The 27,619-nt window shown below is 48.1% G+C and overlaps 1 protein-coding gene across 1 annotated transcript; it reads left to right on the top strand.

Annotated features, from left to right (window-relative positions):
* Positions 1-6,625: 6,625 nt before the first annotated feature.
* On the top strand, positions 6,626-22,562 carry HIF1AN (hypoxia inducible factor 1 subunit alpha inhibitor). Its single transcript, XM_060240995.1, has 8 exons — positions 6,626-6,814; positions 8,461-8,711; positions 9,217-9,365; positions 10,338-10,483; positions 11,333-11,439; positions 15,350-15,413; positions 17,252-17,362; positions 20,663-22,562. The coding sequence occupies exons 1-8, from the start codon at positions 6,626-6,628 to the stop codon at positions 20,705-20,707; spliced, it is 1,062 nt and encodes a 353-aa protein (XP_060096978.1). The 3' UTR covers positions 20,708-22,562.
* The last annotated feature ends 5,057 nt before the right edge of the window (positions 22,563-27,619 follow it).

A 27,619-nucleotide genomic window follows, 5' to 3' on the forward strand; every position in this document is an offset into this window, starting at 1 on the left:
CATCACAACCACAGAGGTGGAAGGGACCTCCGCGGTCATCTAGTCCAACCCCTGCACACTGCAGGAAACTCACAAACACCTCCCCCTACATGCACAGGATCCTCATTGCTGTCAGGTGGCCATCTAGCCTCTGCTTAAAAATTTGCAAGGAAGGAGAGCCCACCACCTCCCGAGGAAGCCTGTTCCACTGAGGAACCACTCTTAACAGTCATAGAATCCTAGGGTTGGAAGGGACCTCCAGGGTCATCTAGTCCAACCCCCTGTACAAGGCAGGAAACTCACAAGCACCTCCCCCTAAATTCACAGGCTCTTCATTGCTGTCAGATGGCCATCTAGCCTCTGTTTAAAAACCCCCAAGGAAGGAGAGCCCACAACCTCCTGAGGAAACCTGTTCCACTGAGGAACCGCTCTCACAGTCAGGAATCCTAGAGTTGGAAGGGATCTTCAGGGTCATCTAGTCCAACCCCTGCACAATGCAGGAAACTCACAAATACCTCCCCCTAAATTCACAGGATCTGTATTGCTGTCGGATGGCCATCTAGCCTCTGTTTAAAAACCCCCAAGGAAGGAGAGCCCACCACCTCCCGCGGAAGTCTGTTCCACTGATGAAGGAGTTTTGTCCCCTTAATCATACAATCATAGAATCATAGAGTTGGAAGGTACCTCCAGGGTCATCTAGTCCAACCCCCTGCACAATGCAGGAAACTCACAAACACCTCCCCCTAAATGCTGACTGACTGATGATTTGTTCTAAAACTTTTCCAGGAATAGACGTAAAGCTGACGAATCAGTAGATACCCAGATCCTCCTTTCCCCCCTTCTTGGAGGTGGGGACAACATTCACCCCCTTCCAGTTTTCCAACGCCTCATCTGTTCTCCAAGAATCCTAAGAAATAATGGCCAGAGGCTCAGAAATTATGTCTCATGTTCTTTTAGTCCCCTTGGAGGCAGTGCATCTGGCCCTGAGTATCAAGATCAACTGATTATGACTAAGACTGGGGGGATCTTGGCCTAAGTATCAGGCCTGGTTAAAATCATAATGGACCCACTGCTGCTAATGTTCTACCCTTAGCTATTTCCCTTCCCCCTTTCTTATTTTGATTTGCAACTGGTGTGAAAGAAATAGTCAGTGCCTTCTCAGGGCCTGAGGTGGGAGGAAGCCTTGCATGATAATACAAGGACAACCGGCTAGCTATCACCTGAGAAAGTATCTGGTAGTTATGTGTGAATGTTTCCTCCTGAACCCCACCCCCCCATAGGAATGTTTTTGAAGTGTATCTTAAAACCCATGTATCACTGCATTGGTTTCATTCTTAGCAAACTAGAGGCTTGCGCCAGAGTACCAGTTATCAATAAATGTAGTCTTAGTATCAACTTTGACTCGTTCTTGAATCTGTCGACTTGACACTGAGGACTTACTTTCATTTAAAGAAACTGAGTGTTTATGTACTACCCCTGTGCCAATCCCTAAACTACAGCTCCCTTCCCCAATCATGTTTCTGTTTTGCCATGTTGAGCACCTTTTCCCTCACAAGAGAAGACTGGGAAAGTAGGAATTGAGCAGTTCTGCCCTCTCTTCATCACCTGTTACAATTTCCTGTCCCACAAGGACCCTACCATTTATTTGCTGGGGCTTTTTTTTATTTTGTAGAGAAGAGAAGAGAAGAATCCTTTTGTTGTTTTTAGGATCTCTCACTAGCCTCAGCTCATACTGAGCTTTCTGTCTACAAGCACTGGTTATTTGTTTATATTCATCCTTGGTTATAAAGAAGAAGAGGAGACTGGATTTATACCCTGCCCTATAGTTGTAATTCTGAGTGATCTCCAGCCCTTACCTGGAGATTAGCAACAATGGTTCCCCAGGAGGAAATGACTGGTTTGGAGGGTGGAGTCTATGGCACTATCTGTCTGAGGTCCCACCCCACTTGAAACCTACTCTCTTAGTTAAGTCATGCCAGTCAGGTGGCATCAAGTCACCCAGAGGGTGCTGCCAGGCCTAGGGTAGCCAATCTCCAGATGGAACTGAACTCCAAACAGCAGATCTTTCTCCCCATCCTGCAGAAAAGAACTGCTTTGGAGGATGGACTCTATGGCATTATATTCACCTGAGGCCTCTGCTATCCCCATAGTGTGGCTTCCTGTCAGGAAAACATTCCTGCCACCCTCTTCTAGTCCTAAAATTGTGTGAATGCTGGTTTTCAACTGTATGTTATCATTCCAACATTGTATCACTTTCCTCCTGTAATGTATACCTAAGGGGGGGACCCAGCCTTGCTAGCTCCTGCACAAATGTTGCTTTCGCAGCCAGGATGCTTATCAGGTTGGCATAGTAACTGCATTCTCCACCAGGATTTCTCCCCGGAGCCCACTGGCCTTCAAGGTACTGAAAATAGTTTGCTGGTAGACACCTGGAGGGGAAAAGTTTGAATGGACTTTGAGCAGGGATAGTCTGGCAGGGTAGTTTGCCGTTCAGCATTAACCATTACTTGCTTGTATATAAAAGTAGAGGCGTGACCATTATAGTTAGTCCTGACAAGAGCCTGTCCGTGCATTAGCTTTGACCTTCAGTTTTAAAAAAGCCTTTATCAATGAACTGAATTTATTGAAGCTGATACCTAGCTAAACCTGACACTTTCATAGACTCCACCACAAAATCTCCAGGAATTTCCCACCAATCTGGAGCTGGCAACAATAGTCAGGAATGGTCCCAATGAGTTCTCCCTCAAAGGCCAAAATAGGCCTTGAAAGGGTCTCCCCCCCACTGTTTACTGACAAAACCAAGTTAGTTGGCTAGCAACAGGCACAGAGCAAAGGCAGCTTCCCCAGTGGCCCTATGTTAAACACAGGATGCCACATTCTCTCTCTTCTCTTTCCCTCCCTCTCTCTATCTAGTATAAAACATTGTTGTTCTGGTGGGATGTCATTTTTTCTGTCTATGGCTATCTGGCTGTTTGGTTTCCCAGAGGAAGAGGGTGAGGAGCCCTCAGCCAATTAAAGAAAGGCTTTCTGTGGCTGTTTCTCTCTTCCTCCCTCAAATCAAGGAAAGGCTTTATCTCCTTTGTGAAGCAGTGCCAATCAAGGGAAGGCTTTCTGTGGCAGTTTCCCTTCTCCCTCCATTAGTCAATCAAGGGAAGGCTTTCTGTGGCAGTTTCCCTTCTCCCTCCATTAGTCAATCAAGGGAAGGCTTTCTTTCTCTCCTCTGTGAAGCAGTTCCTCAGTCCTCAGCCAATGGAACGCAACAGACCTTGACTGGTGGTTTATGGGACAATGATTGATGCAGCCATTGGGAGACCTGCATCTGGCCACCCCATGGGACTTTTATTATAGCGAGAATATTGACAAGGTGAACTTTGACGGTCGAAAGCTTATACTCTGAAACTCTTGTTGGTGTCTAAGGTGCTACTGAACTTGAATCTAACATTAACTGTAACTACTAGCCCACACTGTTGTGTTACAGAAGAGGAAATGGTTTGCTTCATTTAATTATAATGCAGGAATGTAAAGGCTTTGAATTACAAATGGCAATAAATGTAGTGTGTGAACATGACCAAGAAATCCTAAGAGGTCAGGAAGTCTGCCTGCCCTCGGCTGTGACCAAAGCGTGGGTCTGTTTCCCTTTGTGTACAACAAAGAAAGAGCTTTCTCTTGTAAAGCCACACAGTCGAGTGGAAAATATTGCATGACCATCAGGCATAAGCACACCCGCTCCACACTCTCACAGAGCAGTAGGACAGAGTTATATCACTGTCTTCAACAAATGAGTATGTTCATAACTAATGCCATTAGACCAAATGGATTTAGTGATAAATAATCTGGAATGTTTTTTGATCTGCAGAGGTTTATAATAGAGATCGTTACAGAGACATTCCCAATTATGGCTGATGTGAATAACGCAGGAAAAATGCGAGACACCATCCCAAGAACTGATGTAATGAAGTAAAATGTTAATGCTAATATTGATCTTATTGAAGATAATGTATCAGTTTTGCTGCAAATAATGTAATAAAATAAGCACGCTGTTCAAACTGTTCATATTCCCCCAGCTCTACCAAGACAAGACAATTAGATTTGGATACTAACTTTAATAATATTGATACCAGTCCTCCCCCTGCCCCCAAAAGGCTATTTGCATAATGAGCTGAAATGCAAAATTGATCTTATTTGGAATTGTCATTCCTTTGCATTAAACTCTGCCGCACATATATAAAATGATTCCCAGAATAAATTCTTATTAATTTCCACTAGAACGTACCACCTGGAGTGAACATGTCAGGGACCGTTTCATATACAAGTTTTAAAGTCAATATTATTGTAACAATAGCCGATTAAATCATATACATTTTAGCACAGGGATTGGGGAGGAGGGAAAGAGAAATTGCCCAACCTGTTTTTTCCCCCAGCCACAGAAACAGCAAATGCATAAAAGATGCTCTTCTGATGTCAGCAAATGCATAAAAAATGCAAGATGTCAGCTCTTGAAGAGACATAAGACCATTTTTAAAAACTTATAAAATCCAGTACCTGAAATTTCAAGAATGAAGCTTAGGAGAAAACACTGAGAGGGTGGCTTTGCCTGGCAAAGAGCGGAGGGAGTCACGGCAGCCCAGAGCAGCTGGTCCAGATGAGCACACAACCCCCCCCCCCCACAGCCTTTGTTAGTACTCTAAGATTCACATGCAGCACCTTTCAAAAGCTTATACCAGGGAAGGGACACCATGTTTTGGAGCCTGTGGGCAGGCACCTTTGGGATTCTGACACAGGGCTGTGGGCACAAATGCAAAACGGCTGCTGCAGGAGGTAGAGCCAACCACAAAATGGATGCAACAGGAGGTGAAGACACACCCAGGAAGTGCAAGTGCATGACAGAAGAGGGAGAATTTTACAAAATACACCGGGAAGGAGGACTAAAACAACACTGGTGGCAGCTGAGGCTGAAACATTTTATTCTGCATAGCCAATTGGATCTCAGGGCCAGTTAGAAGCCCTACTGGGCAAAAGCCCCAAGTGGCCCCACATAAAAACATGTGGTGGGCAATGTTCCCTCTAAGCTGCCGTCTTGTGAGCAAAAATTCTGCCTTGTGAGCTGCTGCATACATTATTGTGCCCTGGGGCCATTCCTTCCTGAGCTAAGACAGAAATGTGTGAGCTAGAGGCTAAAAATCTGTGAGCTAGCTCACGCTAACTTAGTTTAGAGGGAACACTGGTGGCAGGCACTAGGAAGCGTGTTAGTGGGCACCAGAGTGCCCATGGGAACCATGCTGATCCCCCCATGTATCTGAATATGTATGTTTTTCTTTCATATAAACAAACAGAAAAAGTTGGATAAGATAGAAATACCACAGTAGTTCATTTATACACAAACCAGGGCTTTTTGAGCAGGAACACACAGGAACACAGTTCCAGCTGGTTGGTGTCACAAGTGTGGCCTAATATGCAAATGAGTTCCTGCTGGGCTTTTTCTCCAAAAAGCCATGTAAAACAATGGGGAAGTCAGGAGGTGTGGCCTAATATGCAAATAAGTTCCCGCTGGGCTTGTTCTACAAAAAAAGCCCTGACACAAGCAATCATATTTTGGCTGACAAGTGCATAAAAGTCAGTACATGAGAGAAGCCATCAATATTATCTAATCAACTGTAACTACTAACACTTTTCTATCTATAAAATCGCTAAACAGATCTTAATGTTCTGTCTCTTAATGCTTTTGGACTTTAGCATTTTATTCTCATTTTAGTCTTTAAAGCTGTGCAGCATACTTTTGATCAACAGATGCAAAAAATGCATTTCATTTTTCTTGAAATTCAGACTCTGGTTTATTATGCATGCTGGATGTTAGTTTTGCCATTGTCATATGGAACCGGGCTGAAATCTTGTAGGTCTTTTAAGGTGTTACTGGACTCAAATCTTGCTCTACTACTATGAAGACCAACACAGCTAACCACTGGGAACTCCTGCTACTGTGGTTATTCCAACAGCAGTGCAGGATACACTAAAACTGCTGTCCTGTTTACTGAATTTGCCAGCTTTGATCAAACGTGGGGCTGCCAACCTCCAGGTGGTGTCTGGAGCAGTGTTCCCTCTAAGCTGTGTCAGCGTGAGCTAGCTCATCAGTTTTTAGCCTCCAGCTCACACAAAGCTCAGGAAGGATGACCCCAGAGCACCATACTTTATGCAGCAGCTCACCACTTGAATGCCAGTAGCTCACAAAGTAGAAATTTTGCTCACAAGACTCTGCAGCTTAGAGGCAACATTGGTCTGGAGTTGTGTGTGTGGGAGAGGCGGGGACACAAGTGTCTGTTCCTTCGGAAGAAGCGGAAGCTGCAAAGGGAAGCCTGCCTGGCATCACATCCTTGCTCAGCTCCCTCTTCTTCCCAGGCTCTGCTCCCCAATCCCCCGTTTTGGGTTTGGCAACCCTGCAGAACAAGCAAGCCAGCCTCAGTCCGCAGCCAGCATGGCAGAGATCACCATTTCCCCGCCCATCTCCTTTGGAGCCCATCCTTCCTTTCGCCGCCAGGGGGCGCGGGTCCTCCAACTCCTCCTCCTCCTGCGGCCTCCGCTTCCCCGGATGTTCCGGCCGGCCACTTCCGGTCGCGGGAAGACGCGCTTCCGGTCGGGGCTCCCGGTGGCGATGGCGGAGGCTTCCGCGTCCTGCTCGGCTGCCGTGGGCGGCGGTTCCCCGTCGTCGCCTTCGCCTCCCGGGGGCGCGTCGGAGGGCGGCTGGAGCGAGGCCCAGTTCCGGCCCTACAGCTTCGAGAGGCGGCCCGTCCCGCGCCTGCGCCACGGAGACCCGCGCGCCGAGGAGCTCCTGGAGAACGAGGTGGGGGAGGCGCTGCCAGGGGTTGCCAGCCTCCCGGCGGGGCCCGGAGATCCCCCTGGGATGGGGGACGAGGGCGCTGCGTTCATGCCCGCCTGAGGTCCCGCTGAGCTGCAGTCTTGTGAGCAAAAACCACACTTCGGGGGCTGCTGGCATTGAGGCCATTTTGCCTGAGGCTAAAGCTCTGAGCTGGCTCACGCTAACTCAGCTTAGGGGGAACACTGGGCCTACCCCAAATCTCCAGGGATCCCCCAACCCCGGGCTGGCAGTTCTGATCCTGCCCTTCCTTTAGACACTCCGGGCGGGGTAGGCGGCTCTGTCTCTTCTCCCCTTGCTCCTCACAGCAGTTGCCTCTTCCTTACTGAGCGAGCTCCCTGTGCAGGTGTCATACATATGAGAACTTATGAAACTGCCTTATACTGCATCAAACCCTCTTTGGTCCATCATAGACTTGGAAGGGATCTCCAGGGTCATCTAGTCCAACCCCCTGCACAAGGCAGGAAACTCACAAACACCTCCCCCTCAATTCACAGGATCCTCACTGCTGTCAGATGGCCATCCAGCCTCTAATTAGAAAACTCCAAGGAAGGAAAGCCCACCACCTCCCAAGGAGGAAGCCTGATTCCACTGAGGAACTACTCTAAATGTCAGGAAGTTCTTCCTAATGTTGAGCCAGAAACTGTTCTGATGTAATTTCAACCCATTAGTTCTGGTCCTACCTTCTGGGGCCACAGAAAACAATTCCACACTATCCTCTATATGACAGCCCTTCAAGTACTTGAAGATGGTCAAAGTCAGTCTTGTCTACTCAGACTGGCAGCAGCTCTTCAGGGTCTCAAGCTGAGGTTTTTCATGCCTACTTGCCTGGACCCTTTTTAGTTGGAGATGCTGGAGATTGAACCTGGGATCTTCTGCTTCCCAAGCAGATGCTCTACCACTGAGGCACCATCCCTCCGCAAATCATGCTGGAGCCCCTGGCCCTCCACACTCACCCCTGGGCCAGACAACTGCTTGTATGTGCCCCTCCCCTGGTGGTGGAAGAATACTGCCTTGCTTGGCTGAACAACACAGCCTGGGGTTGTTCGGACTGATCTTAATGGTAAACATTAGTTCAGGTGGGTCTGAAACAGCAGGGAAAAAATTGAGACCACCAAAGTTTAATTCCAGGTATCAGCTTTCTTGTTCATGATACCCAGAATTAAAATTTTGTTGGTCTTGGAATCAGGTGCTCCTGGAATCAGATTTTAGTAAACATTATGCTACTCTTGTTTTTGGATTTTGCTGTGGACCTATGTGGCTGTTTAAAGAAGAATGTCAAGGCAAAATTGCATTTCATCTTTGTCTTTAAGAAGAATCCTTGGGCATTTTTTGTCACAATGAGCACAGCTTGGCCATTAACCCAGCATTACATTTTCGTTTGCTTTTCTGGCATCTCATGTGCTCTAGATACTTCTGCTGTTGGTGCTTATAAATTGAGAGCTCTTAAAAATTGCTTGATTTTTCTGTATTGCGGATGACTATTCATTTTTTTTTTTGCTTATCTGACTGACTTGTGTGATTTTTTTGGATGTAGGGATAAGCAACCCAAGAATGTTTAATTTTTTCTATCATTGTCTCAGGATCTTGAATTGTGTTCTGTTTTTCTGCAGGAGCCGGTTGTGCTTACAGACACAAATCTGGTGTTTCCTGCCCTGAAATGGGATCTGGACTACCTCCAAGAGAACATCGGCAGTGGAGACTTCTCAGTGTACAGAGCCAGTACCCACAAGTTCTTGTATTATGATGAGAAAAAGATGGCCAATTTTAAGAACTTCAAGCCCAAGTCAAGCAGGGAAGAGATGAAATTCAGCGAGTTTGTTGAGCAGCTCCAGGAAATTCAGCAGCGGGGGAGTGGAGAACGGTAACTCCTGGATGGGGTCGGGGTGTATGTGTTCCCCTCTCTGCTCTCCCTCTTTGGCTTGTGGTTTCCAGTTAAATGACTTTTTTTCTGACTTAATTTGCTTGAGGCCTCCCCTAGTCTTAAAATGTCCTTCCTTCATATGGGGTGAGCACGTGGAACAGAGTCTGAACTGATTTGGGAAAACATCCTCTGGAAATGCCCAGACTCGAGTGTTGAGGTCACACCTGTTTATGTGTGTCAGTGTGTGACTTCTGCAAATGACAGGTGCACATTTGTGTACTTGTTTTTCTTTGAAGACTGCTTGCCAGTTTAAATTGATCATGTTGTACTCAAGGTAATCCTTTTCTGAACTCTGCAATGCAGATCTGTTGCTGAAATGTGTTATGCTTCTCACTTGCCTTCAAAAAGCATGCCATTGATGTAGAGGTGTATGTGGCAAACAAGATCTTTCTAAATGGGGTGTTTATGTTTCCCTTTTTTCCCTCTTGCTGTCTGCAATATTCAGGCTGTATCTGCAGCAGACACTCAATGACACAGTTGGGAGGAAAATTGTAATGGATTTCCTGGGCTTTAATTGGAATTGGATTAACAGGCAACAGGCAAAGAGAGGCTGGGGTCAGCTGACATCCAACTTGCTTCTGATTGGCATGGAAGGTAAAGAGAAGTCCTTTGTTTAAATATGAATAGTGGACTTTGGCCAGCTTACTGTGTTTTTATTTTGATATCCTTTTGAAGCTAGCAGTGTAGACGACATCGTCAGGGTTCTCATCCCATAAGGAAAGGCAGCCAAGATTTGTGGGGGAAAGGTCTCTTCATTCCCTCTCCTGCACATTAACTGGGAAGGAGCTGAAGCATTTTCATTTTAGAAGTAAGGGGCCACGAGGAAGCACAACACACCAGGAGGACACCAGCGCACAAGGATGGCTGTAATGACCAGTCTGACAAGATGCTGGGCAGGTGGGTCTGGCCACCAAAGAACCAGTCCTGTGGCTAGACTGGCTGCATGACAGGGCCCCACACCCCAGGAGGGCTTTTTGCCATCAGTGTACAGGGTTTTTTTTGCGGGGCGGGGGGAGTGCTGATCGATTTCAGATAGGATGGGAGAGCATTTTATATATATCTGTCCAACTAATGCATTTGTCAGATTGGGCAGGGTGGCAGTTTCAGTGAGAAGGGCTAATTTTCAGTTGCTCATCTGTAGATTATTGTCTTCCCTTCTTGCTGCTTATTCTGTAAGAACCTCAATGTTGCAAAAACAGTTAATAACTCAGCACCTTATTCAGGTTGCCTCTGAGCACAACTTTATTGGGGGACTCTGTTGAGATAACACACTTTTTGGTACAGTGGAACTCCCATCTTTTTAAAGAAACATGTATGTATCATGATGACGTCCAGTGTTTCTATGCTGTAGCTTTTATAGTGGCTTGAATAGGGTTAACGATTTAGAGAACTGAGAGAGGGACTGTTGCCTCATTGAGGGTGCTGGAAATTCTGGTGGTTCCTCAGTTCTCCTTTTCTGGCCCATTTGGAACAAGGTTTGCCTTCCATATGAATGCAGCAGCAGGCCTCCTCAAGAGGGAGCAGGGCAGTTGTGTGGTGATTGTCTTCTCTTTTCTCCTTGTGAAGGGAATGTGACTCCAGCTCACTATGATGAACAGCAGAACTTCTTTGCTCAGATTAAGGGCTACAAGCGGTGCATCCTCTTTCCGCCTGACCAATTTGAGTGTCTCTATCCCTATCCTGTGCATCACCCGTGCGACAGGCAGAGCCAGGTGAGACGCCTTTGAGCCATATGGCCTCCATTGCATAAGTGGTTCTAGGATAAGATCTTCATGCTGGTCAGATGGAAGGACCTGCTCCTGCCTCTTGTTCTGGCTCTTATAATGGACTGCAGTGTCCCTGAAGGAGAGTCACAAGCAGAGCAGGGCCAGATGTTTTCTTGTCCTGTGTTCTATTATCCATTTCTGTTAGCGGAATCCAGTTTCTAAATGAGGGGGCTGAGTGTTGACTGACAGCCATCACGTTTAATCAGTTTTTAGAATAATGTAGTTGGCTTGACCAACCATTTACCTATGAAATGAAATATGCTTTCTCCTAAGCTATCCACCAGGTTCCTGGATGTTCCCCCTGTTCACTTATCAAAGCCAGCTTCTGACTCTCATGATTACATGTAGAAACTTTAAAACATGGAGTGTCAGAATAGGTCTTGAAAGGTCCACAAAGGGACTCTCAGCGGCTGTCACAGCTTCACCGTAACACTCCTTTATTGCCACTTCTGCTAATCAGATGAATTTTTGTCTTCGCACAGCAAATAGGATGGTTTTATGTAACCCCCCAGTCAAGTACCATTTTCATATTCCATGCTCTGTTTAGCCCATCTACAAAGTGTGGTTGTCTTGGTTCAGTGCTTTGCCCTTTGCATGCAGCCAACCCTGCTGGTTAGTGCTGAGGCAGGCGCTTCAATTTCTTCGAGGAATTGGGAGAAGGGGAAGGATGTACTGCGCCCTGAGCCCCCATGACGGAATGGGCGGGATATAAATAAACTAATAATAATCATGTTCAGGAGACTTTCCTGGGGCTTCGGTCTCTCCAGTGATGCTGTGTTCTCTCTGCTCTGCTAGGTTGACTTCGATCATCCTGACTACGAGAAGTTTCCTAATTTCCAGAATGTCGTGGGCTATGAGACAGTGGTGGGCCCAGGAGATGTGCTGTACATCCCCATGTACTGGTAATCATGACAGACTGAGGACAGAGAGGGTGGTGTGGGGATGCCTGGTGGTTCCAAGCAGAATCTCAGGCCAGGGTCAGAAATTGGAGCCACAAGTCAATCACAAGTCAATGTATGCCTCAGATATTCTGTAAGGTCTGTTCATTTTTCTGTGTATTCTGGTATCCTTGAGAGGAACAGTTGGTACTTTCTTTCCTCCAAAGCATTGTGTGCCCAAAGTGCTCTCCTTCCAGAAGAGATCAGGCCCCCCAAATAACTCCTGATGTCATGTGCTGGACACAAGGCAGCTCGCCCACTAAGCAAACTAGGCATCTGCTTAGGGCGTCAGGAGAGGGGGGCGCCAAATTGGGCTCTCCCCCCCAATACAAATGCCTAGTTTTATTTTATTTATTGTATTTCCGTAGATTTATAGGCCGCCCTTTCCCATAGTGGGCTCAGGGCGGCTTCCAACACAATAAAACAATCGAATCAATTTAAAACAATTAAAACAGTTTAAAATTAAGACAAGCCACAGCTCACCTTAGGTGGGGCGGCAAAGATGGTATTAACAGCTCCATTTGGCTTGCTTGTCTCAGCCGAGGTGTTCAAATCCCGGCTGTCTTGGTTTCAAAGGATCAGTCCAGTGCAGTCGGTGCAGGGGGGAGGCCCGATGGGACAGCTCCGTCTTACGGGCCCTCCGGGATGGTAACAGATCCTGCAGGGCCTGAACCTCCATTGGGAGCTGATTCCACCAGGTCGGGACCAGGGCCGAAAAAGCCCTGGCCCTGGTCGAGGCAAGCCGGACGTCCTTTAGGCCAGGGATGGTCAGAAGATGTTGGCCTCGGGCTCCTATGGGGAGAGACGGCCCTGCAGGGATTCCGGTCCCCGGCCGCACAAGGCTTTGAATGTCAATACTAAAACCTTCAAGCGGATCCGGTACTCAATTGGCAGCCAGTGCAAACTGTGCAGCATCGAGCGGCTGCTCGCCCGTACAGGCGCTTCAGACAGCAACCGTGCTGCCCCCTTCTGCACCAGCTGGAGCTTCCAGATCAGCCTCAAGGGTAAGCCTGCGTAGAGCGAGTTACAGTAGTCTAACCTGGAAGTGTCTGTTGGATGGATTACTGTACTAAGTCTCGAGGGGCCAGATAGGGTGCTAGTTGTGTGGCCTGCTGAAGATGGTAAAAGGCAGGTCGTGCAGCAGCTGTGACCTGGGCCTCCATAGAGAGGGTGGCATCCAGTATCACACCCAAGCTCCTCACCTTCTGGGTTGGCACAAGAGATGCACCATCCAGAGTGGGAAGCCAGATCCCCAATCTTGGCTGTCGCTGCCCTGCCTCTCCCTCCCCCCCCCCCATCCCTTCTGTGGTGCCACGCTCCGCCGCACCTCCCTTCCCCAGCGTGCTCAGAGGAGCACTGCTAGAACCACCCCTACCCTTTTAGCCATGGCCCGGGCATCTCTGCGCTCTCTCTTGAGTAAGCACTTTACGAGGCTTTGCTCCCCCCTCACTTCCAGAACCACCGGGAGTGGGGGGGGGTGCAAAGCTTCATAGAGCACTCAAGAGAGAGAGGGTGCAGAGATGCCCGGGCCATGGCTAAAAGGGTAGGGGTGGTTCTAGCAGCACTCCTCTGAACGCGCCAGGGGGGCAGGCGGGTGGGAGTTGGAACATGGCACTGCTGAAGAGGAAGGGGGAGCAGGGGCCTGGCCTAGAGTGTGTGCGAGCACAGGGTGGCAGGCAGTCTGCCTGGGGGGCCACCCGCCCTTGGGCTGTCCCTGGCTGGTCATCATGGAAGTCAAGCAGATGTGATGTGCTCCTCTCAGGGCTTGAATTGAAGGCTTCTCTCTCTGTATCTCGTCCTGAGTGTTGCCACTGGATGTAATCTGGCTCCAGCCATTGCAGACTATTCATATTCATTCATATGCCAGATGAAGTCCTAGGTTGAAAGCCACAGCAGGAGCCTGGGTGGCCATCAGGGAGGACTGGGTGGTCCTTAACGGCTTTGCCCCACCCGATTCCTCCTGTCATGGTTACTGCTGTGCCACGTGACTTTTCTGCACATGGATCCCATGATCTCTGGCATGGCCTTTTTGGTGTCCCCTCCCTGGAAAGTTTCCAATCCATTGAAATCAGCGTGTCAAAAAGAGGAAGCATTTCCAAGGGCATTCTTCTGCCTGCCTGGAGGGAAGCAAGTGGATAGGTCGTCTATGCCATTGGAGCCTTTGCATGGGCAAGAATGCACTTAGTCCCATTTATCCATGGGGTGGAGAAGGTAGAGAAAGAAGTACTTTTCTCCCTTTCTCACAATACAAGAACTTGTGGGCATTCGATGAAATTGCTGAGCAGTCGGGTTAGAACGGATAAAAGGAAGTACTTCTTCACCCAAAGGGTGATTAACATGTGGAATTCACTGCCACAGGAGGTGGTGGCGGCCAGAAGCATAGTGTCAGAACTCAAGAACGTCAAACGGATCCCATACTTAGTTACAAAGCTAGGATTTTATTGAAGAGAACTAGGTGCTGGAAAAGGCAAGATAACAGTAATGGCGAGAGCCAGCATCAGCTTGATTTTATACACGTAAAGCAAACATCTCACAAAGCCACAATTCACATTGTAGGGCGCAGCTGTCTTCTCACCATCACTATCAGTAGAGAGGATGCCTCCCTACTCCGAAGGCCATGCTGTTCGGCTTCAAAGGGTCCCAGTGTGAGAATGTGCAGAGACAAGACATAATTCATTCTACAGCCCCAAATATTTTGGATACCAGTGGGGCAAGGTTAATTACTATTCAGGCACTCTGGGTTAAGCAAAGGTTACAACATGGAGTCAGTTTGGTTCAGTAACAATACAGCTCCAAGCCACAATAAAACTACCATACAGCATTGGTCACATTATAGAGGACCAGCAGCAAAGATACAAGTTCTGACACATAGCCACCTTCAAGAGGGGGTTAGATAAAAATATGGAGCAGAGGTCCATCAGTGGCTATTAGCCGCAGTGTGTGTGTGTGTGTATACAGGTGCTGTGAGAGCTCTCCCAGCCCCACCCACCTCACAGGGTGTCTGTTGTGGGGGGAGAAGATATAGGAGATCGTAAGCTGCTCTGAGTCGCTGAGATTCTGAGTGAAGGGTGGGGTATAAATCCAATATCTTCTTACAATACAAGAACTCGAGGGCATTCAATGAAATTGCTGAGCAGTCAGGTTAAAACGGATAAAAGGAAGTACTTCTTCTCCCAAAGGGTGATTAACATGTGGAATTCACTGCCACAGGAGGTGGTGGCGGCTACAAGCATAGCCAGCTTCAAGAGGGGGTTAGATAAAAATATGGAGCAGAGGTCCATCAGTGGCTATTAGCCACAGTGTGTGTGTGTGTGTTTGTGTGTATGTATGTGTGTGTGTGTGTGTATATACACACACACACACATATTGGCCACTGTGTGACACAGAGTGTTGGACTGGATGGGTCGTTGGCCTGATCCAACATGGCTTCTCGTATGTTCTTATATTCTTAGTCAGTAAAAACCAGGATCCTTGTCTGTTTTATGCTGACCTGCTGCTGGCCTTGCCCCCAGCCCTTCACGTGAAAGGGGAGCTGAGTATGAATTTCAGGGGAGGTGGGAGTGTGCTTGTTGTTCCCTATTCAGCCAAGCTGGTGGAAGGCAGAGGAAGTGGGCCATGGGCTCACAGACTAAGTTGAAGGCAGAAGAAAGACTCCGAATGCAAGAGAGTGAGGGAGACTCCTCCTAGCCTCTTTGCTCAGCCCAGGAATTGTATCCGGCACAAATGGAGGCTCTGATGGGAGGAGTTAAGTCTGAGTGGATTGGTGTGCTCCATTGTTCCAGCACCCACGTTGTGTGTATTAAAATTATTTTGGGACTAGACTAGCCAAATGCATCAGTAAACAGCTGTATATATTTTTAATGTCTCTGTGAAGGTGGCATCACATAGAGTCTCTGCTGAATGGAGGAACCACCATCACTGTGAACTTCTGGTACAAGGTGAGCTGGCTTTGCTTTTGCTTCTGGCAGAATAAGATTCTTGCATGAATTAAAGGGGAACTGGGTGCCAGCTGCTTGAAGGGGCACCACTTGCATGGGGCAATCTGGCCTCAACGTCCCTGGACCAAAAATATTTTACTTCCCTTCTGAAATCTACTGCAAGCATCTTATATTAGTGTTTCCAATCCAGTTTGATTTCATGTTTCCCCCTCATTATACTGTGTATATCAGAGAAAATAATACATAAGGCTGTGCTTTACCTGTTGATTTTGTATTCCACTATTCCATGCCGAGTATCTAGTTCTTTAAAAATCTGTTGGCTGGATTATTCCTCTCCTTCTTAGAATGTTATGTTAATAATGCTATATTCTGAGGAATGTATATACCCAGGGCTTTTTTGGTAGAAAAAGCCCAGCAGGAACTCATTTGCATATTGGAACACACACCAAGCCAGCCGGAAGTGCGTTCCTGCTCAGAAAAGCCCTGTATATACGTATATTCTGAGGAAGTGTGCATGCACACAAAAGCTCCTACCTTAAATAGAATTTTGTTGGTCTTAAAGGTGCCCTCATCTCCACCATTCCATCATTGAGAGTGAGGTTAAAGACTCTTATTTTGCAGCAGTACACACTTGCAGCTTTTTTAGAGCAATCCCAGTTCTAGGTCAAATATTCCCACACCTCTTTTTTAAAACAACAGTACAAGTCACACAGCAGGGGACCAGGGAGGAGGACCTTCTCCTGGCTGCCACCCCTCTGGGAAGGGTCTGACTGGGAGGGCCCAGAGCACCCACCCCTCTCTTTCTGCTTTCTTAACAAAACACCTTCTGTCTGTGACCGAAGAGACGTGAGGACCAGGTAGTATAACAGTGGCAGGTTTATTATAAGTGCTCAAAACAAACAAGTGGTTTTAATTATTATTCTTTGGTGTCCTCTGAAAGTCATCGCTTCCCCCAGCCTTTCACCATTATGGTGTTCTGTTCTGCTGTTAGCCATCAGCCACATGCTGTTTGCTGCCTATGTAAGATAGTTTACTGTGCTGCTCCTGTTTCGTAATGTCTGTTTTTATGATATTATTTTAACTCTGTTGTTTTATTGTTGTAAGCTGCCCTGAGCCTGCTTGTGAGATAGGACGGGATATAAATCTAAATATTAAACTAAATTTAAAATTATTGCAGTAGCGAGAGGTAGAAAGAGAAAGGGTGATGCAAATAAAAGAACAGCCCTGACGCGACTAACTCTACCTTCCCTTCGCCTCCCCAGCCTTGCGTGAGGGAGGCCTCCTGCTGCAGCCCCTCCCTCCCTCTCTAGCTGGCCTCTTATTGCCCCCCTCCCCCGGGCAGGTTTTCCCTCCCAAACTGACAGAAGGGAGCTTGGGGAAAGGAGGCCCCGTAGATTTTGATATTACATAACCTGTTATTTTTCCAATTACTGTTGGGATCTGTTCCTAAAAGGTTGTAGTCTTTGGGAAGTTTGTAGTTCTTGTGGCTGAAATTCTGAAAGTCTTGCTCTGGTTACGGGAGAGTGATGATTTCCCCAAACCAGTATTTGTGACTTGCCAGCTGTCAGAATAGTTCTGTGTAATATCTGGAACTGGGCTCTTTGAAATCCTATAGAATGCCCTCTTTCAGGAAAAAGAAGTCCACTCATCCCCTTGGAGATTTCTCTTTCTTTTTGTCTTCCTGCTGCCTTTGAGTTGGGGGACACAAATCCTGTCTTTTTGCTTAGTCAACGTATTTGTCTTTACTTTGGAAACTCCCTGGAGTTGGAGGCCCCCTTTCCTGAGCACAGGGCCAGGGGTGTTTCTGAGACGGCTCACACACGTGTTTTTGTTTCCAGGGTGCTCCAACCCCCAAAAGGATTGAGTATCCCCTGAAGGCTCACCAGAAAGTGGCGATAATGAGGAACATTGAGAAGATGCTGGGCGAGGCCCTCGGGACCCCTCAAGAGGTGCAGAGCAATCCTGGGAGAGCCTGGGGCCCCTTTTCTGGTTCCTGGAGTGGGTGGGGAGGCTGAGCAGGAGGGTGGGGGCGGGGCTGGCTGTTATGCTGCCGTAAAGCACAGGCCCTTTCAAGGTTGCAAAGTCAGACTCTCATAGTATCTTCAGCATTTTGCTCAAGCCAAGGCAGAGGTCTGAAATTCGATGTCTCCTTAAACATCAGAATAAACTAACTGAACTTCGTATGCACATTTCTGCATTGTGACTCTGAAAACTAGCTCGTATGCACATTTCTGCATTGTGACTCTGAAAACTAGCTCCAGTCCTTTTTGCTTAGAGGGAAGTAGGAAGGATTCAAAACGTCGCATGCAAACTTTGAGGGAGAAGAGAGGCAAGAAGATGAAAAGTGAGAAGATCCTGATTATCCTGTGAGAGACTGGAAGAGAATTCTGGGGCCAAGGCTGCGGCAGCAGGCCATGCCCTGGGGGCTGGGGCACGTGGGAGGGGGAGGGGGTGGCTCTCTCACAGCCACCCTGGGCAAGGTGGGGTCTCAGCTCCTTGGCCACTGTTGAGAGGGGACCAGCCTAAGAGGTTTGGGAGCTCACTGCATCAGGGACAGACTGTGGCTGTGAAAATGTGCTTATGGCATTACCTTTGTGGTGGGGGGGGCGGGATTCTGAAGTGCATTTATTTATTGTCATCTAAACTAGATTAGCAATACAAGCAACCATGAACAGAGGGATACAGCAAACGATCATAATAACCACAACTTAGATACAGAGTGTATTACAACAAGGAGGAAAAATCAGAGGAGACGAATGCTGACATTTAAAAGTTAGGAGGAGGGAAACCCATTGAGCAGTATCTCGTGATTCCATGAGTATCATAACCACTGCTGTAATTGAGACTATTTGGGTGGGATGAAGTGTTGACAAGATAGAAATTCCAGTAGTGGATACCATTTTTCATCACAGGTAGATCTCTTGGGGAAATGTAGCATTCTGTTGATATGGTCTGTACTGTTTTCCATGATAGATTGGTCCCAGAGTTTTCAAAACCAAAAGTAGGTGGTGATTGGTTTCTCCAAAGGGAAGCAGTTGCTGTCCTTGCTGATACTATCCATGTGTCTGTTAAATCTTTGCATCCCCGGGAGGGAAGGTTGGGCAGCCAGTAAATTAGAAACAAGACATCTGGAAGAAATGGAACATCAACACCTGTTATTAATTTTATATGAGAGAGTACTGACTTCCGGAGGTTTTGGATTTTGTCATGGTGCCACCAACAGTGTGCAAATGTACCTTTTTGATTACATGAAGCCTGTGAAGAAGGCATATGGGAGACCTTGAGGGATGTGTGGTACCATCAGGTCATACTTTTGAAGGTTTGCTATTTTGTAGAGCAGGGGTGTCAGACATGAACAATTGGCTGTCATCTGCTTCCTTCTGCATCGCAACTTGCTTTGCAAGGTTTGCTCAATCACACAGGAACTGCAGAGCAAAGCCTCTATTTTCTCCATTGGCTGAGGCTTCTCCTTTGGGGAGGAAGGGGGGAGGGAGAGCTTGCTTTGCCAGGCTCTCTCAATTGCACAGCAGAGCTACTGAGCCAAGCCGCTCTTCCTTCTATTGGCTGAGGCTCCTACCCTCCTGGTCCCTGGGGAAAGGAAGGAAAGAGCTAAGAAAGCACCTTTAAGATCAACAAGTGCTGATGTTTTAAGCATGTTTTAAGTTTTTTTTTAAAAAAAATTGTGTTTCTCTGTGTGCTTTATATCATCATCACCACATTTTATTTATATCCCGCCCTCCCCGCCGAAGCAGGCTCAGTATACATCTGAAGTATAAAGTATACATCTCTGCTTCCTGGCGTTACATTTTATGACCCGCCTGGCCTGGCCAGAGAAGGTCCCATTTATGTCAGATCTGACCCGCATAACAAATGAGTTTGACACCCCTGAACATTGTAGAGATAGTTGGGGACGTAAACATTTTGGAGTTCCAAAGCCTGGTCCAAACCTCATCAGTGAGCCCCGTTTCTCAACCCCTCTGTGGCCAAAGGAGACCTGCATCAAGCCCTAGCTGAGCAGGTTGTTGCCGCTCAGGTGTTCCTGAGCTAGCCGCAAGGAAACAAACATGCCATCGCCCTTCTCTATGGAAAGGAGAGCCAGCTGCTTTGCCAGCACTGAGGGAAGCAGCGAAAGCTGCTGCAGAAGAAGGGCAGCCCACCTCCTGGGGCTCCCCAGAGCCTCCTCTGGACACTCCAAAGGTGTCTTTCCAAGGCTGGGCCAGAATAAAGGAAAGAGGGGGCCAGGAAGGGAAGACACACCTAGGAAAGAATACTTGCTGCAACAGGAGCACTGGGGGAAATGCTGCTGCTGGCCACACCCAGGGTGAACAGACAGGAATAGGGAGCACAGGGGCTTTAAAGGGAACAGTAGAGAAACCAGTGGGAAGGTGGAGAGGGTAGACAGACAGGAGGATCTACCTGTCACTCATGGTAATGAGAGGGGGAAGTGAGGATAAAAAGGGACTGACAACTGAGGTTGAGAAGAAGGATGGATTGAGCCTGTGCCAGAGACAGAGAGACAGAGACTGGGAGTAGGCGAACCAGGGTGAAGCAATATCACCCTTCCCAATTCTGAGACCCCAGAGTCCCTGGAACAATGGCAGAGGGGGGAGGTGTGAGGAGAAACTCGCAGCCTTACAGGAATACCGCTTCAGTTGTCACTCCACTGCTCGTCCTCATGGGCTGCTTACAGACTCAGCTAGATTCAACTCACATGTTCAGGAAGTGTGTCTTGAGCTGTGTGTTTTTCTTCCGTCATTCATAATTGCGTATGTCCTGAGCAGATTTTACAAATGGGTAGGCACGTTCTGGACATAATTTTCTTTGTTGGGCTTCCATTTTTCCTGATTCTGTTTGGGGGGAGGAAAGAGAAATATAAAATCAATTCCTTCTCATTTAGAGAGCTGTTCAGCTTGCAGGTTTCAGAAAAGCTGGAAATTATTGTTCTTCTTACTTTAAAGCATGCTCTTTGGAAAAGAGGCTCCTTGAGCCTATTGTCAGATGAAGCTGGTGTCTGCTTACTGAGGAAAATCTGTGAGCTTTCTGATTAGATTTGAGAATTGGTGGGGCTCTTTAGCAGTACTGTTCAGTTTTAGGTGAAGACCCTTGGCAAGACTGAATTTTGACTCCCAAATATTCGTTCTTTGGTTGGGTTGTGACTGTGGCGATGTTCGGCTCTAAGACTATAGTTTGGCATTTCTGCTGTCAGTAACGTGTGTGTGTGTTTGTGTTTTCTTTTGGCTTTTGTCCAGGTGGGTCCCTTGCTGAACATGATGATTAAAGGACGATATGACTAGTCCTCGGCCTCTGCATTTGAGAGACATTGGAGCTGCTTCATAGACTTGTTGTGGGAAATCTGAGCGCTAGAATTGCACGCAGCACTTAAAAGAGTACCAGGCCCTGGGCCCAGCTCTGCCACACTCCACTACAGTGCAGGGGACAACCAGCACTGGAAAGCCGTTGCACTCCCGTTTAGCTTCAGCAGGCCTCCCAGAAGAAATCCGGAGCAAGAACCCGACTGTCAGTAACTCCTCTGGGTGTTCCCTGCCTGCCCAGTCTACAGAGCTTGGCTCCTGGTACTTGACTGATGTTGGAAGCATTATTGCATATATTGGGATGGGGGGGGGGGGTGCAAAGTGAAGGCTCCTGAATTCATGCCACTCCTTAACACTCCTTAGTGTTTCCTTGGGATGGAGGCACCACTTCCCAGTCTGGAACCAAAAATCTGCCAATGTGGGAGGGAACTTTTGGCCATGTCGTCCTGTGGTGTTGAGCACTTTCTTGTCTCTGGGTGGTGGAAACAGAAGTGTGTTGACATCTGTGCCTGGGGAGTGAGCGGACATGGCATTTGGATCTCCCTTCCACACCTTGGCATTAGAAATGCTCCTGGGAAGCTGCCCCCTCCCAGTCGTTCCCGCCCTCTGATTTTGCCTTTCTGTTTGTGGCTGAAGCAAGCTTCTCCTTGAGGAAGTCGCTTCCTCCTTGGCAGCAAGCAGACGAATGGCGGGCTGCTTTGGAGACACTGCGGCCTTCCAAGTCCCCCCCACAAATGAACTTGTGGAAACCCTCTTTGTAGGGCCTCTGCTCTGACTCTCAGAAGGCCAGGCCAAGATGCATGCAGGTAGTTTCCATTTGCTGGACCCAGGAGGTCTTTCAGGCAAGCCACAGCGTAGTATTATAACCCTGTGTTTCTGCAAGGATGCCTCCTTCCTTCCAGTCACATGGAAGTGTTAGTTCAGTTGAACTAGTCAGCCTTCTGCATGTCAAATGAAGGGAGGGCGAGGTCAGGGTGGGGAAAGGAGAGTAGCGAAGCTGCCCTTTGACTGCTCTTTGGGTGGAATCCTGCCCCCCTCTCTGGAGGGGGAATGGGAGTTCACGTCTAGGTTCTCCTAAGGGGGCCAACCGGAATTGATTTGTCCCTTCTCCAGAGAGGCACCTTCTGTGCAATGGGGAGTTTTGGAGAGCCATCCCTGGAGGCCCTTTGTCCACTGCTGACTGTGGCCTCTGATGTGCCAGGGCAGGCCATGCTATGCCTTGTGTGTGCAGTAGCCGAAGAACTGCTGAGGAGAGCAGATTCCTGTAGGGCCAGGAGTGTGAACCCCAAGAGCCACAAAGTTTTGTTACAAGCCAAAGTCTGCCACTTGGAGTTCCCTCTGTCGGCTGTGGGGAGGCACTGAGCAGTCCGTCTCCTGCCCGTGGCAAGGAAAAGGGGGTGGCTTCTAGAGAGCAAAGGAGAAATAAGCTGCTTTTGGCTGAAGCCAGGCGTCTGCTGTCTTGGGAGCTCCATGGAGGCCTGCGTGGAAAGGCCAGGAGGGAAGAGGAAAGGGCTGACGTGCAGCCTTCACATCCCTTTCGTTTCTTTTTGCCAAAGGTGTAACTTGAACATTTCTAAAGAGGTTTTTTATCATTGTTTTGTTGCACTTGACTGGCTGGCATGAGAGCTCTGTTTCGATGCACTGATGGACTGATTTAGTTACTGTCTCTTTTTTTTTGTTTGTGTGTGTTTGTTTTTCCCTGGTGCTTTCAGTGCCTTGCTGTGGCATTGAGGGAAGCCGGGTGTGTTTACTCCATGATAAGGAATGTGTGTGAACATGCAGGGAAGGCATAGTTCCTTTTGAAGTGTAGTTCTTGAAATACAGCCATTCAGCAACAGCTTGCTTTTTCCTCTCATTGCTCCTCTTCCCGTAATAGATCCGGGGAATTTGGCAAGAGAGCCTCAGTGGGGGCCTGCCTTGCAGTGCTTGCGTTTCCCGGGCTCTTCGCCACCCACCTGAAGGGAGTGTGTTGCCCTGATGCTGCAGGACAGGTGCTGAGCAAGAGTTCATGGTGCTTCATGGCAGCCTGCGCTCCAACCCAAGAGCCTGTTCGCTGCAGTACCGAGTTCCAGTGCTGACTGGCACAGTCCTGCCCCGGGGCATCCTTGGGGGCCTCCAGCGGGGCAGGGGAAACAGACTGGGCTCTGGGAGGCCGCCTGCTTTGTATGCCGAAGGTGCCGTCTTCTGGCTCCTGCCTTTCCTGCTGAGGAGAAGTCATAGCCAGTGTTCCCTCGAAGCTGAGTTTTTTAGCCTCCGGCTCACACGTTTTTGTCTTACTTCAGGAAAAATGGCCCCCGGGGCAAACAAATCTATGCAGGAGCTCACAAGTTAGAATCACATAATCATAGAGTTGGAAGGGACCTCAACTTGAATGCCAGCAGCTCATGAAGCAGAATTTTTGCTCATGAGACTCCACAGCTTAGAGGGAGCACTGGTGGAAGGTGATGTGAAGACCTCTGCCCGAGACATCCTGGAGGTTGCCAGTCTGAGTGTCAATAATACTGACATTGGCCCGTGGTCTGTTCAGCTCTGGGCTTTTTCCTTGAGCCCCCATGAAGTCCTACTCGAAGTACTGGGATGTTTGGGTGAGGAGGGGGGGGGCAGGGCAAGAGGGTCAAGGCAGCTACAAAGCTCTTCCTCCCTGGGCCCAAGCAAGGTCTCCTTGTAGAGAACATCCGTCTGAGTTGCTCACACCGCAGAGGACTTCTTACAGGGGGGGAAACTGCAACCTTCGATCTTCCAGTGTGAGGTCGTGACACGTCCTGGAAATCTCCTTCCCTCTGCCTGCTGCTCGGTGACCCTTTGGGTTTTAACTGGAAGGGCGGCTTCTTGTTGCAACACCTGCTCCCCTGTCCAGGGGATGGGGGGGGGCAGAATGTCTCCCTCTCTGTATTGTTCTTGTGGGGGGGGTGCTGGTTATGGGAGGAGGCTCCTCTCACGTGACTTAGATCTTCTGATAGCATGAGGACAGTGCCAGAGGGGCTGCTGATGCTGACGCACTGGGAGGATTTCTGCGGTCTCTCTTGAGCAGCGGCCCCACCCACAACCACCACGATCTCCTCTCAAGAAGGCTGAAGAGCTGTGCCATTCAAGTTTTCTCCTTTTTCATTCAGGAACTGTCCCTCTGCTCTAGTCCTTGTGCTGGAAATTTGGGCTCTGCTCAGAGTTGACTTGGAGACCCGGCTGTGTAAAGATGCTCCTCTTAGGTGGGAAGTTCCCTGCGTGAAAGGTGGAGGAGGAAAAGTTCAGGCTTTTGGACTGTGAGGTCGTACATTGAAACTTAAGCTCTAATTACTGCCTCCCAAAGTCAAATATTTGTTGCAAGCAGAGGATTAATTGGTGGGGGAAGGAGAGCCATTGCCGCCTCTCGGAGAATAGCAGGAACAGATGCCGATACGCCTTGGGGAGAAAAAGCTTCCTTCTACAAATCAGAGCTTTAAATTACGAGGCTTTTACTGATGCCAACAGTTGTGGAAAGTCATCTGCTCTCATTTGTGTAATGGCTTCTGTCACTGCTGATTAGACAGGATGAAAGAAAAGGAATTTGACAATAGGGGATGAATGATCATTAATCAGAAACTTGGTTAGGGGAAGGGGAAGGAATATGCTCCAGACAGCAGGCAGTGGCCACCCTTGTATTCCGCCCAGCCATGCCACCTTCTCAGCGGGGAGCGGCAGGCTTTTGCAACCTCTTTCGAATTACTTGAACAGAGATGGGTTTCAGGGAGTTTCCTTGCTGGCCTTGAACATCCAAGGCAAAGGTGGCCAGACTGTGGCTCGGGAGCCACATGTGGCTTTTTCACACATATTGTGTGGCTCTTGGAACCCCCACTGTCCCATCAGCCAGTTTGGAGAAGAAGAAGATATTGGATTTATATCCCGCCCTCCACTCCGAAGAGTCTCAGAGTGGCTCACAATCTCCGTTACCTTCCTCCCCCACAACAGACCTCCTGTGAGGTGGGTGGGGCTGGAGAGGGCTCTCCCAGCAGCTGCCCTTTCAAGGACAACTTCTGCCAGAGCTATGGCTGACCCAAGGCCATGCTAGCAGGTGCAAGTGGAGGAGTGGGGAATCAAACCCGGTTTTCCCAGATAAGAGTCCGCACACTTAACCACTACACCAAACTGGCTCTCCACTAAAGAGAAGGCATTTGTCTCTTTAAATCACTTCTTCAAGCCAAGCCAGCTGGCAGCTTGGAAAATGTATTTTCCACTTGCTTTCTTTCCACTTCTCCCTCTCCTATTTGCTTTCCTCCCTCCCTGCGACTCTCAAGACATCTGACATTCATGCCTTGTGGGTTTTAAGTTAAGCAAGTTTGGCCACCCCTGATCCAAGGGAAGGTGGACTTCCTCCATTCCCTCAGACCATCCTCAACAGAAAGCTGGTGACTGGAATCAAAAGAAGAGCTGAGGGGGCCGCTTGACTTCAAAAGAAGACGGCTTTACACCCACGCTCTCCCCTTCCTCCAGAATGTCACCTCATAAAACGCTTTTGAAACTCCTCGTTTTGCTCTAAGGTAAGATGGTTGGGGTGGCCTTTTGAGAGAAATGATCCACTTTGGACATGCAGCATGGGTATCCAGATCTCGCTCAATAAAAGTTGGACTGACATTCCAGTATTTGAATTCATTCAGGGACCTTTTCTAAGTGCCAAGAGCACTGGAAAATTAATCCAAACACTGCAGGTTTTTACGGAACTAGGAAAAGAAATAAAAGCATGAGACTCAGTAATTTATACAGTCAGTGGTGTTGCCCAGGCATCTCCATCTGTGGAATGGACAGAAGCCCACAGGAACTCGGAAGACCTCATTGCTGCCATGGCCCCTGGTTTTTGGCTTGAACTTCACTGTGTGTCCAGATGTTTGACCTCTTCCTATCCCAGCTGGGAGGGATTCACTTTGATTTATTGTGAAAATGGTTTGAGTCCCCATGTTATTGTTTGCACCTCTTCTCCAAATCAAGGTGCACATTGCAAAAGCTTTTAAGGCAGGTGGGGAAATGGTCAGCCTCCTCCTCCCTGTTGGAGGAAATGCTTCAACTCAGCCTGAAATGTAAGTAGAGTTTATGGCTCTGCTCCGGGGAAGTGATTGGGGGCCTCCCTCTGTGTTAATCAAGGTGTCCTGCATTTTACTGTCATCATGGAGCCAGAGAGGAGGGTGTACTGGGGGGCTCTCAGACATGCAACCACAGACATGCAACCGACAACCAGGCGCTGCCATTTTAAAATCATGTAAAATTGCCATGATGGCCCACAGCAGGGCACTCTTATTCCTGCCTTCAGCTTTGGCAGTGATGGGCGGACACGAGTGTTTCCGTCTGCTGCTCTGTAAGTGTAATCAGAATTGGGGAATTATGGCATTTTAAAATGGCGTCACTGTCCTTGTGGCAGCAACAAGGACATCTTCACATGTTTTGCCCCAATATAATGTTTTTACTACTTTGAGGGATGAGGCCTCACAGTTCAACTACATAGAGGTTGAGGCCTACCCCACTGTGGTCTCCTGGACACTGGTTTACTACCTCTGAATGAGGGAGTTAATTTCTTTGGCACTATTTCATTTATTTATTTAAAACATCATTATGTTGTCTTTCCACCTGATCAGGGTCCCAAAGGCAGTGCACATAAAAGCAATAAAAAGTGAACAATTAAAAACATTTAAAATATCCAGTAAAAACACATAAACAACCAGAATCAGGGAGGAGAGGAGCCAATAGCCATTACTGGGCATGTGCCAAATGAAAAAAACCTTCACCCACTGGCAGAGGAAGGAGTTCCAAAATTTCGGTGCCATTACTGGGCGCCCCCTCTCTTGGGTTGCCACCCATCCAACTTCAGATGGCAACCAAAGCAGATGCTCTGAAGACAATGGAAGGGATCAGTAAGCTCGTAGCTTAGATGGTCTTCAGTACTCCACACTCTTCCAGCTGTGGAGTCAGCTACCCAAAGCAGTTGTTGCTGCATCCCAGTCAAATATGAATGCTTGCCATTTTATTGCTCAGATGTGGAACTCTGCACTTATAATTGCTGAATTGCATCTTATTCACATCCACCTTTTCCAGTGTGTTCAGATTCATTGAATTTTATGTCTTCTGGGATGTTCACTGCTCTTCCCAATTTGGTGTCATCTGCAAATAAAATTAGTTCCTTCACCCCCTCATCCAGGAAACATTGGGAAGCACCATGCTCAGAGTAGAGCCCTGAGACACCCCACTGGACACCTCCTTCCAATGAGGTGAAATGCCATTGACAACTCCTCTTTGAGTGTGGATCTCCAACCAGCTCTGGATCCACCTAACTATCCTAGAGTCCAGTCCACAGTCCTCCAGATTACCCATCAGAACATCACGGGGAATCTTGTCAAAAACTTTACTGAAGCCCGGGTAAACAATTTGAAGCAATGGCAGTTGCTTCAGGCATTCAGTTGCCTCCTGGAAATGGACCTGTTTTGGAAACGTGTTAAAGCAGGCCCTGTAAATAACAACCAGCAAAGATACGAGGATGGTTTCTTCCCATTTCCAAAATAAGACAGTTTCCACCAGGTGAGAACTGAGTGCCTCTGGCAGTGCTAGGTTGCTGCCCTAAGTGCTTCAAGTTTCCCACACCTGACTCCATTCTGCTAATGCTTACGGCAGGGGTGGGGAACCTTTTTCTTGCCAAGGGCCATATGGATATTTATAACATTCACGGGCCATAAAAAATTATCAACTTAAAAAACAGTGCTCCGCTGAGGGAGAATGATTCAGGCCAGCAAAATTAATGCAAATAATTGGGTTTTTTTATTCGAAGTCATGTGGGGAGAGCCTAATTCAGCACGCGCACGCGCACACACACACGACACACCGCACAAGGCAAATACATAAGTCCAGGACTTTTTTGTAGAAAAAGCCCAGCAGGAA

Source organism: Heteronotia binoei, chromosome 6 (assembly GCF_032191835.1).
Source record: "Heteronotia binoei isolate CCM8104 ecotype False Entrance Well chromosome 6, APGP_CSIRO_Hbin_v1, whole genome shotgun sequence".
Classification (NCBI taxonomy): domain Eukaryota; kingdom Metazoa; phylum Chordata; class Lepidosauria; order Squamata; family Gekkonidae; genus Heteronotia; species Heteronotia binoei.

Bases quoted from the DNA above. Each gene is read 5' to 3' on its own strand.
- HIF1AN (XM_060240995.1), top strand. From the start codon at position 6,626: ATGGCGGAGGCTTCCGCGTCCTGCTCGGCTGCCGTGGGCGGCGGTTCC. The intron at 9,366-10,337 runs GTAAAGAGAAGT...CTCCTTGTGAAG, and splicing joins GCTTCTGATTGGCATGGAAG to GGAATGTGACTCCAGCTCAC. The intron at 11,440-15,349 runs GTAATCATGACA...GTCTCTGTGAAG, and splicing joins CTGTACATCCCCATGTACTG to GTGGCATCACATAGAGTCTC.